We start from the raw sequence: 13,347 nt of genomic DNA, 5'->3' as shown, positions 1-13,347 counted from the left end.
ATTGACAATTTTTTTAAGATTTCCAACTTATATAAACTTTGTCGAGCTTTTCAAAGAAAAGAAAAAAGGTTTAAGGAAATGGCTTTATTTTATAATATCTAATTGATTTTATAAAATGCTTTTACTCGATCTCATTCATTCTTTATATATTTCACTTTCGCTATAATTGATTTGTTTTGATGCTTGTGTGTGATTCTTCAAATGTATTGCGTCTTGCTTGTGTTGGCGGATTATTTGAGTATTTGGATTGCTAGTGTGAGACATATGAGCAATTACTACTAACAACCATTCATAACAAGTCAATTATGTTAAGCATCATCAATAGAGGTTGCATATATAATAACTATTCATAAATTTTTAAACATTTGGAGATACAAGTTTTGATAACATTGCAAAACTAAAAACTAAAAAATAAAAAAAAAAAGATAAAGAGAAAAACTTTGTTATGATTTATGAATACTCTGACCATGTATTCTTTAAAGTCTTTATTATCACCAACATGCTCTAATAAATCTTTGTTATTAAACGTAACCTAGATAGTAGCTTGGTGATATTAAACCCATCTAGCGTAAAACCAACGTTTTCCATTTAAATCAAACCATTTGCCTTCATTCATCGACACCCATACACCCTAAATAAATACAACGGTCAAACATTTTAAGTTTTAACATAGTATGACCCCACCCGTTTCAATGTTATGGTAATCCTTTATTTATACACGCGGTAATATGAGATAATTGTTTACTTTATTGACATGAATTGTTTATGCATCATTACTTGTTACAAGGCATTTTTATCAACCATTGTAACACATATTTATAGCATTTTAAAAAAATTAACAATAGTACAAATTTAGATAGGCTAAAAACATCAAGTCATCAAATATTATCTTGATGACACGATACATAACTAAAAACCTCACATGGTATTATAAACACTGTTTTTTTTTCTAGAGATGTCGTGATGGTCATGACTACATATTGATTTTGCTTGATTGATTGATTTGAAAAGTCGTAATATACGATATTTTGAAATGTTGTTTGATAACATTTAATGGTCAAAGGAGTTGTAGTCATTTACTAAAAACAGTAACTATAATCGTGTTGACATCATATTGGACTTTATGTTTAGGTTGTTAGAAAATTTAAAGTTGAACCAACGATAGGACCATTATCCCTATGATGAAGTGGTCCAACTAGTTGACAACATGCACTCATGGTTGGTTTTTTACGACTAATCAAGCTTATGTAAGGGTGTAAAACAATTACTTGTAATATAAACTATAGAGAACTCTGGTTTTGGTTCTTGTGGTTTGACCAAAGATACAGTTTTAATCAAATAGTTTTAAATTTGTGATTTTTGTCCAATAGATTTGTTGTCACTTGCAATTAAACACAACCTATCACAACCCAACTAACCTCGTAAACTTTGATTGTTAAACCCATCAGCGTGCTCTTTACATGAGGGGCAATTTTGTCCATTTTCTCCTCAAATAAACCACAACCCTGACTCTCAAATCCCATTTTCATCTTCGTTGTTCTTTCCTTCGTCTTCCACAAACCCTACATGAACAAATGAGGATTATGATTCATCTTAGGTGGCTTCAATCATAACACGTTTGGTAGATAAATAGACCAAATGATTACACGATCAATTAAGGACAAAGTTGCCCTTCACGCGAGGGACACACGAATTGGTTTAACGACCAGAGTTAATGTGGTTAGTTGTCACACCCCCCATCTTAGGCCTAGGAGCGTGACTCATAAGTTGGTATTGTGATTGTAAATAAATCAGAGTTACGTTAATTTGCGGAAGACTTATAAAACTTTAAGGATCGAAAATGTAATATTATATTTACATTCAAAAGACGGGATTATAAAATACCCGTTTAAAATTGTTAACAAAAGATTACTTGTTTATGTTTACAAACCACCATATTAAGTTTATACAAAATAAATCCGAGCCATCGGATATCATAGTACTTCGTCATTCCAAGCTCTAACTTTGTTCACCTGCAAAATGTAAGAAAATACGTCAGCAACGAATGCTGGTGAACACGCTGACGCAAAATAACTTCTTTTACTTTATTACCCCTCGAGACTACGCCTGCCTCGGCCCAACGTGGCTTAGGAATAACAAAGTCAAATAACACATTATAAACTAGAGCCTCTACACTAGGTCACCTCACAAACACCGCAGCGTTCGACTTAGTTAAGTACCCGTAAATATACACAACGGTCGTACTCCCTGCAGGAGAGCGTCCTACGACCAAGGGTGGTGCGATCATGCCCATACATCGCATAGTACCACCTATGTAAGGATCCAGACACATGTATACCACATTCTGAGTGCTATGTTTAGACCCATAGTTATAACGGTTTTTAGGAACACATAGTTCCTTGTAAACAATTTCACATAACAAGTTTGACTCATTTGAAAACAAGTTTAAAAGTTTAGGGGCGTATTCACCTTATCTCTTTAGGATCAGCTTCACTCACCGTCCAAGGGTCTTTCCCTTTCTTTATCTCGAACCTATAGTTACGAGTATAAATATTTGTTAGTCAGATACACGATCCGGCTTTATGTGACATTCGTCAATTTCGGGTCACTTTTGTTATGTAAACCCGACCCGTTTGTAACCCGAACATTTCAAATATATAAAATATTGGATCTTGTCATTTAAAATATATAAAATATTGTTTTTTTTATATTATGCATTGTTTGACCATTTAAACATACCCATTTTTATGCAAACCATAAAAGAATCTTTATACCCAACCCTTCACTCCTTCCCTATATATACACACCCATCTTCTTCATTTTACTCTTGCTACATCTCCAAAAACTCTCTCAAAACTCCATAGATTCAAGGTTGTTATTTCTTATGTATTCTTGAAGTTTTGACTTCTCAAGTCAAACTAACTATAGTCTTTCATTCTAACTTGTTCATCTAACATTACTAACTCTTGAATATGGTGGTACAACATATATATAATACACACCCCTTGTTTCCTTTATTTGTTACTTCACCGACTCTGGTTGGTTAAGTTTTGAATGTCATAAGGCAAGGCTTCATGGAGGACTTTGTGTTCTTGATATATATTTACACACACATAACTTATTATACATATCACTTATGACTAACTTCTAACCCTTTAGTTTGTTCATCTTATTTACAAGTTCCATGGTGTGGGTTTGTATAAGACTAACCTCGGTTTAACCGAAACTAGTCCAAACCGGAAACCGAACTTTTGTTTACTAGTTTTGTTAAAATAGTTGTTTAAACATGTTTGTTGCTAGATTTGAGTTTCAAAAATCATTTTTACAAGTTCTTTGATATTAAGCATATAGAATCCATCTATGAACTCGTTGGGAGATGGAAACCGAACTAAACCGAAACTTTGCTTAAAAGACTTGTAGTTAACTTTTTTTGTTGTAAAATTTAAGTTTTCTTCATTTATAAACCAATATACAAGTTCTATGATATTTGGGCATGTAGAAATCATCTATGAACTATTTGTGAGATGGAGACCGAACCAAACCGAACTATACCGACTTTTACTCGCTTAAGACACACAAGTGTGTTTTTAGCTATCAAGACTTGTATATTTCTTTAAAAAATAGTTTACAAACTGATTTTAATTATTTTCTTAAGTACTTGGAATAGTTGGATCCAACTTGATCTCATAACATAGTTTGGACCGACAAAACCGAACACTCGCTTAACGTGCGTTGTTAGTTCTAAACAATAGATCTACATACTTGGTTAAGTGTTAGTATGTTTTAATGAGTTATCTCATAGCAATTAATATTTTGGAAAGTTGACTTTGGGTTTGACCATTTGTCAATACCCGAACCGACAACCCGAACACTCGTTAAAAACCCGTTTTAGTATCTTTAGCCTAATGGAACTTGCATTTTAGCATTTTCCCACCTTATTACTTAACATTGGTCAAGTAAATATTAAGGTTAGATACTTTAACCCGGTTTTGAGCAAACTTACATTTTTTAAAAGAGTTATTATTATAAATTCTTAAATAGTTACATTTTAAACCTTGAACTTTAATTGATTAGTTTTTGCAACAATTATTTTATTTAAAGATCTTCAAAACAACCTTTCTAAATCCAAGACTTTCTTTTATTTAGGCTTTATACGTTAAACTCGTCGTTCCGGAAGATCTCAAAATAATCAATCTTTCAAGTTTATTACTTGAATGTGAGTAACTTCATACCCCGTTTTCTATCTTTTAGTTTGGGGGTGACATTTCAACTTATCTAAACTAAATGTTTTATACTTGGGTCTTAAACCACAAACGTTGTTGTATACCTTACTTGAATAATTGCTCGATTTGGTGTTCTATGCTTATTTGACTATGTGTTTATCGCTTTTGGATGGTGGAACTATAAATCCTAGACCATTTGGCAACCCCTCATGGCAAGGTGTCGTTAACGTAATGCAATTAACGATAACTATAAAATCCTAAACTATTTGGCAACCCCTTATAGTTGGGTGTCGCTAACTTGTTAGCGATAACTATTTATCCATGTTTATAGCTATTATTTATGGTTTTGTATACTAGTTTTGTGGCTTTTCATACTATATATCTATTGTTCAAACTTATGAATTGCTCACCAACCTTTGTGTTGATAAACTTTATTTTATGAAATGTTACAGGTCTGCATCTAGGTTGATTATGGAGTTCGGTGAAGAAAACGTCACAAATACCGTTAGGATATTAGCAAAAATGAACAATATTTGATTTGCTATATTTTGTTATATTTTGTTGTATTTGAGTTATGAATATTTGGTTATGTGACATTTTCGATGTTGTGAAATGAAATGAGTTTGTTAAATATTGTCGCTTTAAATAGTGTCATGCGCTTATGAGCGATCGTTGCACCCCGGCATGTTCCGCCGCCTTTGGTCGGGGTGTGACACTTTAAGACCTTTAGTCTTATATCTCAATCCTCGATTGGACCTTTAGTTCAATTCTTATTTATTTGAAAACCTTTAGTTTAAAAGTAAAGTATAAACCTTTAGTTTATATTCAAAACCCGACGTTTCTTCTTCTCCAAGAAACGTAATCATTTTCTTTATTATTTAAGAGTACTATTTATTCATTAAATAATATTTTCATAACAAAGAATATAATCATATATACTTACACACATATATATGTATCACAATATTCAATAATCAAACTTTCATTCGTTTCTTTGTTATGTTTTCTTTTCTTTTCTTTTATCGAGGTATCGAGTATAACCTCGACTTTAGGGCTTAAGCCTTAATATAATATTGAATTATATTGTATTCATTATTACGCCTAACCTTAGTGGCGTATCGAAACTCTAGAGACTCGAGCAGCACTCCAACGCCGCTTGATTTCTTTTGGTCGTCAAACGATAATGCCAAACTTCAACTCTCGACAACACGCTTATCGAGATTCATTGCCATTTTAACATCACCAATTTGGTATGTGGGTGGAGGGTAGTACAAACTCTAAGGAAACGTCGGTTACACAAACTAAAGATTCAAGGCACGCTTATCGAGGAAATGAGGCACTAATATCGAGGTATTCTAGAGAGAGAGTAGAGAGATGTGAGAGCAGATTTTGGGATGCATGGAATGAGATCCCATGGCTGCTATTTATAGGCGAATTTTGGGACCCCATCGCGGTACGCGATGGGTCTCTGGACAGACCTATCCCGTACCGCGATATAGGTCTGTCGAGTCACTGCCTAGCCTTGCCACGTGTTGACACGTGGCAGGCGTCGCTCCACGTGGTAGCACATAGTGCCATTGTGTGCCACGTGGCACACGTGTCACACATTGTCAGACACCCCATTGCGGTACACGATGGGTGTCTCTTCTGACTCATCGCGTAGCGCGATGTGTAAGGAAAACAAAATTTTCATTTTTAACCATCAACTTTGGAATTTGACAATTTTAGTCTCTAGACTTTGAAAAGTTGATACTTTGAACTCGAAATTTTCACGTTGTTACATTAGTTGGGTCGGGTTTAATTGCAATTGAAAACGAAATTATTGAACGTAAATTGTAAATTTAAAACTATTGGACTAAAACCGCATATTCGGTCAAATCACAATAATCAAAACCACAGTTGTTTCTATAAAGTATAATCAACAAGGAGCAAAGTTGTTAGAAGCTCAAGGCACAACAGTCTAATGTTTAAGGCCCATCTAGCAAATGAGACTAACAAGTCCCCTCTATATTAAGTCTACTTCAAGATAAGTTTAATCGGATCAGTCTTTTCCCGTACCTAATGTCGAACGCTAATATTACCCAACATGTGCAATAGTAGTTTGTTTCTAGTTAATGTGTATGATAAGTGACATAACCACCAATTAAAACCCGCAAATGAGTCAACATGTCTGTTTTGCTACAAACTCTCGTATAATTCCTCACAACCAAAACCCTAGATTGTAAAAGACAATGGATCATTGAGAAGATTATGCATCATTGAGAAGAAGAAGCATGAAAGAAGACATGCATGCTTAAAAAAAACTAGCAATTTCTTAATAAACTTTTCAACCAAATCAATTATTGGGCTCATATCAAATGTGACATAATTTGTACCATTATTTGATTAGTTACATTGAATTAAAAGTGCAGCAACAACATCACTGATTTAATAACATAATAAATATATAGTTAATTTTAATTTATATTATATAGTTAGTTTTAATTTATATTTATATTTATATTAAAACGTTAAAAAAGTAATAATTATGTAATGATTGAAATGGATTTAGACCATCACTAGTACTATTTAGCATGCATTTGTTGAGACGGCTCATGACATGAAAGAAAGAGATGGAGTTAAGAAGTTTTACCCTTGGTGGGTAGAGCAAAAAAAATATTTGTGAGTATAGTGATATTAAAGAAGATAGAGTTAAGAAAAAGATGTGGATGTGATTATGTGTCAAAAATTCTTCCAAAGATTTTTGTTTAGCACTGGGTTTAGTCATTACTGACTAAAATGACACGTATCAGAAAACGTCAGATTATATTTGGTTATCGCTACGCGTTCTTAGGCTATGTGTAGTGAAGGAGCTACAAATGGGACGACTTGCGTCATGTAGCGCCCAGTCAGCAAAGAGCGAGTTTTGTTTTAGGGTTGTAATGGTGTTGTATTCCATATATATGTATATGTATCACACACACACACTATTATAATAATAATAATAATAAACATAACAGGCGACAAAAACTAGTCGCCCACCTTTTACCGCCTCTTTTGTCACCCGGAAGACAATGTTCGCACACCTCATCTTCCTTTTACTCACCACACTACGGATAACCAAAGGATCAAATTAAATGTGACGTTATTTGATGTTAGTTGCATTGAATTAAAAGTCCAGCAACAACATTACTAATTCATAATAAAATAATAATAAATATATAGTTAACTGTCAGATCTTCTTCCTCCCTCATCTCCTTTCTTTATTATTATTATTATTATTATTATTATTATTATGTGGGTGGAGAATTGAATTGAATTGAAGAGAGATGAGATGGTTTGGTTGAGATCACGGGAAAGTGCAGAGAAGACGCGGATTCTGCATTTCTGTGAACTGAATAACAATAATAATAATAATAATAATAATAATAATAATAATAATAACAACAACAAACCCATCTCAATCTCAATCTCAATCTCAATCAAACCCTAACCCACTAAACAACAATGGCAGAAAACGGTGAAGAAAAACTAATCGCCGTAGCCCGTCACATCGCCAAAACCCTAGGCCACACCGACAACGCCATGGCCGACGACATCCTCCAAATCTTCTCCAACTTCGACGGCCGTCTACGCGAAAAGCTGACCGAAACCCTACCCGACGAACCGGACTCCCGAACCGGTCTAGATCAAACCCTCAAATCACTCGACCGCAAGATCTCCAGATACGTCACCGTTGACCACCCCATCTGGTCAAACTCAGCCGACGCTTCAACGTTCTTAGACGCCGTTGACGACCTCGTTGCCGCCATTCGTGACTGGACGCCGTTAGCAGCCGATAAAGCCGTCACGGCTTGCCTTGACCGAGCCAAGGATTTGCTTCAGCAATGTATGTTTCGTCTTGAGGAGGAGTTTAAGCTGCTGATGGAACGCGGCGGTATCGATTCGGTTAATAATAATTTAAATTCGGATGATGATGATGAGGAGAATGACTAGGAGGAGGAGAATGACGGGTATGGTGACGAATTGGAGGTGCCCGTGGCGCATCCTGTATCGGATTATAATATTATTATCGATGCGTTGCCTTCGGGTACGGTTAATGATTTACACGAGATCTCGAAGCGGATGGTGGGGGCCGGGTACGGGAAGGAGTGTTCGCTCGCGTATAGTTTATCCCGGAGGGAGTTTTTGGAAGAGAGCTTGTCGAGGTTGGGGGTTCTCGGGCTGCAGAAGTCGAGTTCGGCGCTTAGAGATGACGATGACGAGGTGGAGATCGATAAGTGGATTAAAGCGATTAATATGGCGGTGAGAGTCTTTTACCCGAGCGAAAGATGGTTATGTGATCGTGTGTTTGGGTACTCGCGGTGACGGCTGCGGCTGAGGATCTTTCGTTTATGGAGGCGTGTCGGGTTTCGTCGATGGAGCTGCTTGGTTTTGCTAACGGTGTCGCGATGGGCAGCCGTGCGCCGGATCGGTTGTTTAAGATTTTGGACGTTTATGAAGCGGTTAAGGATTTGATGCCGGAGATTGAGGTACTGTTTGCTGATCAGTATTGTTTGTTTATTAGGAACGAAGCGTTAGGAGTTTGGAAACGATTAGGGGAGTCGATTAGAGGTATATTTATGGAATTAGAGAATTTAATCCGTCGTGATCCCGTTAAAGCTGCGGTTCCCGGTGGCGGGCTGCATCCTATAACTCATTATGTTATGAATTACCTTCGTGCAGCGTGTTCTAGACCGACGCTAGAACAGGTTTTCGATGAAAACGCTGTGCCTCCGGTGGTTGTCGATAGATCGTTATCACCGTCGTCTCCGTTAGCGGTCCAAATGGCTTGGATTATGGAGGTTTTAGAGGGTAATCTCGAGGCAAAATCCAAGATTTACCGTGACCCTGCTTTGTCGTCTGTGTTTATGATGAACAATGGACGGTATATCGTTAAAAAGGTTTGATGAATTGGGCTCGCTTTTAGGAGACGATTGGGTGAGAAAACACACGACGAAAGTGAGACAGTATCACGTGACGTACCAAAGAAGTTCGTGGAATAAGATACTTAACGCGTTGAAACTGGATAATAGTAACTTATCTCCGAATGTTGCTTCAAAGGCCATGAAAGAAAAGCTTAAACTATTCAACTCTCAGTTTGACGAGATTTGTAGAACTCAATCCTCGTGGGCTATATTTGACGAGCAGTTAAAAGAGGAATTGAAGAACTCGATTGCTGCAGCTTTGGTCCCTGCGTACACAAGTTTTCTCGACAGGTTTAATAATATTCAAGATATTACGAAGTATGCGGAGAAACATGTTAAATTTGAGGTTGAAGACGTTGAGGCTCGGATTGATGGGTTGTTTCAAGGAACTGCAGTATCGGGAAGTGGTCGGAAATGAAACGATATCAAGTAAGCCTCCTTTGTTTTCATGTTTCATCAATACAAGTTATGTTATGTATGCTTACTTTTCTAGCGTAGTTTATGTGGACGTTGTTGTATGCCATGTAGCATTTGTTAAATTTTGGCCATTTGTATGCGGTTAATGTTGATCCATCGATGCCGAGTTATACAAATGTAATGGAAACTAGTACAATCGTTATGTTTTGTTAATGACTTATTAGCTTTGTGACATTAAGAAATTAATTATGTACTTTTTACAAATTACAACTTGCCAAGGATTTGTTTCATAAGGTATTCGGTAACAATAAGATAAGCTCTTTCACTAGGATGAATGCTATCGAAAAACAAGTATTCAGAAGCGTTATGACACACCGGAGTGAGCGGGTTGCATATGGGTCCCGCTTCCAACAACCCTGTTCCGCAGCAGCCCATTATGGTTTCCTTAAAACCTGAAACGTATATCGAGTCAGAAACCGTGTAGTACGTGCCAAAATGGGCTTAAGATATTATACATTATACACACGTACCGTATGTTTCTGGACTTTTAATCATGTCTATTATCGGCTTGTATATGTCTGCATAGAAGACTTTGCTTTCTTTAAGAGATGTCTGCGTATGAAACAAAAGTTCTAGAAGCTTCTTATTATAAGCTCGAGCTTCAACGTTCTGTTGCTCTATGCATCTTCTATTTTGTTCTTTAAACTTAGCTGTAATTTGTATTGGTAGGCAACCGATAGGTGGAATCCCGGCTATTATTATTTTTCTGCAACCAAGTTTATAAAGCTCCTGCAGTCATACAAATTTCAGTTTTCACACACTTATAAACACATGAATGCACATATATATATATATTCATTCGCACGCACCTTAACAAAGTCATGAAGTCTTTCTAGGATAAATTCTTGGTAATTGTAAATATTAAACTCGGCTCGTCTTATCGGGATACCATAAAAATTGATGACAAAGTCGTTAGTACCCGCACTAACAATAACCAAAGCACGGTTTATTAATCTCCGTGCTTCTTCTTCACCAACAATCTTCTTCAGCCTTTCACTATAGCTTTTGAAATAATCAAGTTGCCTAGACATCGGTAAAACTCTAGTAATATCAGAAGTGAGGGTGTCATAACCGGTTCCAGCTGATGCAAAACTGACACCTGTAAGTAGGTCATCGGCGGAAAGATCAGGGTGTAGGAATGGAGGAATTGACTGTTTTACCCCTAGCATAGACGCCAAGAAATCGATAGACAACTTCCCGTTTGAAAACCGGCCCGTTGGAACGTGGGTCGGGAAGTCTTTTCCATAAGGGTAGTGGTTAGCTTTAGCAGCGGTGGCTATGTAGTTATTGTTGCCCGTGTCGACTGTTGAATCGCCGAATATGAGAATAGAAGGAAACATGGTGGTGTGTTTGACATTACTTTCGACCTGCGGTAATAACAGGAAGAAAATACAAAGATGAAGCATTTGTGAAACTTTTCATTTGTGAATGAAGCTCAAGAATTGGTTTTTATAGGGTCTTTTGGTTGGCTGTTAAGTGATGGTATTTAATGTTTTGGAGTAGAAGTAAGAGCATTCACATTCCGTTCTCCATCCCCATCTCTATAATTACACTACATTTCTCTTTCCTGTTTAATTAAATAATACTTTTATCATTACAGTTTTCTCTCTCCCCTACTCACAACCAATCCAACAAAATATTAAAAAATAAATAGGGGCAAACAATGTTCCCTAAATGTTTCCCCAAATTTACAAAAAATCACCACATTTCTCTCTCCACCCTATAATTTACACTCACAATCATTCAAAACTCATCCCTATAATTTACCAATCCCCTCACATAATTATGGGGGATGGGATGGGAATGCTCTAAAATAGTGAAAAACCTTAAAGAAAGTGGAATAATTCCTTCATAGAAATGAATCAATGATGATGCTTTGTTGACTTGTACCTTGGTCAAATATATGACCATGATGCCATAATGAGTTGTACCTTGCTTGGGTTTTTGTATGTTTAAAGATACTTTAAACAAAGATATCCACATGGGCCTGCTGTTGTGAACTGTGCAAGTCCAACTGCCTTTGTGATTGCCTCCCATTCTCATTTAATTTTGGTATTAAGTGGCTGCTATTTTTTTGATGTTTTCAAGTAGATTTTGTTGGACCTAACCCGTACCAATTCGACTATTCTTATGGGTTTCGTGTCATAGGTATTTCGGGTCGATTCTTATGGTTCAAGTGGTATTGTATAACATTTCCACTGTGTCGATTCTAGGTCTGACAAATTGCGAGAGTCGGGGTAGGTTTGGATTACGGGTTAGAGCGGGTTTGGGTCAGGAGTTATACGCAAAATGAGTTTAGGACGCCAAATGAATTCTAAATTGTTCTTATGTCACAAATGATTTTTAAATTTCACTATGGTGTTTGGATGCGCTTACATGTCCCCAGGGACCAACTATTTATGGCTTTGGATGAAACATCAATGAGAAGCAATGCAACAAGTACAATACTCATGACTTAGGCAGTGAGGCAATTGTGTCAGGTAGTAATTAGACGGCATTGTGTCAGGTGGTAATTAGACGACGTACTGTTACAAGAATTGATTCAAATCATCATGTCCTTTTGTAGGACTCGGGCATGCCTGATTTTAGTTAAGTGAAAGATCTAGAAGAAAAACTTACGGGTATCCTAATCAACTTTTTAGACTTGAGGGTATCATAATATTTGCTCAGGAGTATCCGATAACGAAGAAGAAAAAAAAAACAATTTACACTTACATTGTCAAGAAAATTGAGGGGTAGTTTGGGCACTCCATGAGGCCTTATAAGCCCTCCCGTGGACGCAGTATCTTAATCTCTAGCCCGGTTGATATTTGTTGTCAGTTTAGATCTAGATGGTAGAATGACATTGTTTGGTAGAAGTGGGCAAAAAACACGGTTCCGAACTCGACGCAGTGTACCCGATCCCATAGTAAACTCATACCCGGAACGGGATACGATCTGGACCAACCAAAACCGGTTTCACCTCTACGCAGTCAAAACCCAGTCCGATGGACCCGAAACCCAATAAAAACCTAGCAAACCCGGTCAAATGTCCTATCATATCCGAAACCGGTTCCTACCCGAGCTGATTCTTGACTTTTTTTTTACCATACCCAGAACCGCTTCCTATCCCGTTCTGGTTCCTGAAAATATCCAATTTGTGCACATCTGGTTACTCTATATGTAATATGTTTGTATATGCTTCATACTATAGTATTTGTTATTTGTCTGGGATGTTGTTAGGCCAACCAATCCAGAGTTGATATGAATAACTGTTTTAAGTCATTTGAAATTTGCTCATGAGCCTAAGGGTTATAAGCCGGTTATAGGCTTATAGCCCTTGTTCCCCTCACAAGGGCAAGATTTTACGCGTTACTCATCCATCCACTTGAACACCGTCGTTCGACTTGCATTTGTTAAAGCATGGCACCAAAGTTTTTGGAAAGATTTTTGAGAAACAAAGGATTGCAAATTGTAATAACTTTTTTGGGGGAAACTAATGATTTCTCATCTTCAACTACACTATTAATAACAAAGACGCATATTCTCATGTCGTGATTTCCCATCTTCAACCACACTCCGATTTTGAAAGAATGTGCTTTGCTCATTTGTAGCAAAGTTATGGCATCAACTTACTCAAAAGCTCATGCATTTCATCTCCCTTGTTTTTTAGGTCTCTTTCTCTTTGGATCATATGTTTATTTATGCAATTAATTTAATTA

General features: G+C 36.7%; 1 protein-coding gene and 1 pseudogene across 1 annotated transcript; one reads left to right on the top strand and one right to left on the bottom strand.

Annotated features, from left to right (window-relative positions):
- Nucleotides 1-7,636: 7,636 nt before the first annotated feature.
- Nucleotides 7,637-9,818, top strand: LOC143595845 (exocyst complex component EXO70B1 pseudogene; annotated as a pseudogene).
- A 32-nt stretch (nucleotides 9,819-9,850) lies between these two features.
- LOC143595847 (GDSL esterase/lipase At1g06990-like) lies at nucleotides 9,851-11,052 on the bottom strand. Its single transcript, XM_077074764.1, has 3 exons — nucleotides 10,456-11,052; nucleotides 10,117-10,375; nucleotides 9,851-10,038 (listed from the first exon to the last, which is right to left on the bottom strand). Exons 1-3 carry the CDS (start codon nucleotides 11,050-11,052, stop codon nucleotides 9,851-9,853), a joined length of 1,044 nt encoding a protein of 347 aa, XP_076930879.1.
- Nucleotides 11,053-13,347: the final 2,295 nt, after the last annotated feature.

This window comes from Bidens hawaiensis, unplaced genomic scaffold, assembly GCF_021521415.1.
Source record: "Bidens hawaiensis isolate Kalapana, Puna unplaced genomic scaffold, B.hawaiensis_p1.1 tig00045561_1, whole genome shotgun sequence".
NCBI classification, from domain to species: domain Eukaryota; kingdom Viridiplantae; phylum Streptophyta; class Magnoliopsida; order Asterales; family Asteraceae; genus Bidens; species Bidens hawaiensis.
The sequence above is the reverse complement of the archived record's forward strand: the minus strand, read 5'-3'. Positions and strand labels throughout refer to the sequence as shown.

Excerpts from the sequence above, each read along its gene's own strand:
- LOC143595847 (XM_077074764.1), bottom strand. The coding sequence starts at position 11,052 with ATGCTTCATCTTTGTATTTTCTTCCTGTTATTACCGCAGGTCGAAAGT. Across the intron at positions 10,376-10,455 it reads GACTTCATGACTTTGTTAAG|GAGCTTTATAAACTTGGTTG; the intron begins GTGCGTGCGAAT and ends GTATGACTGCAG. Across the intron at positions 10,039-10,116 it reads TAAAAGTCCAGAAACATACG|GTTTTAAGGAAACCATAATG; the intron begins GTACGTGTGTAT and ends TATACGTTTCAG.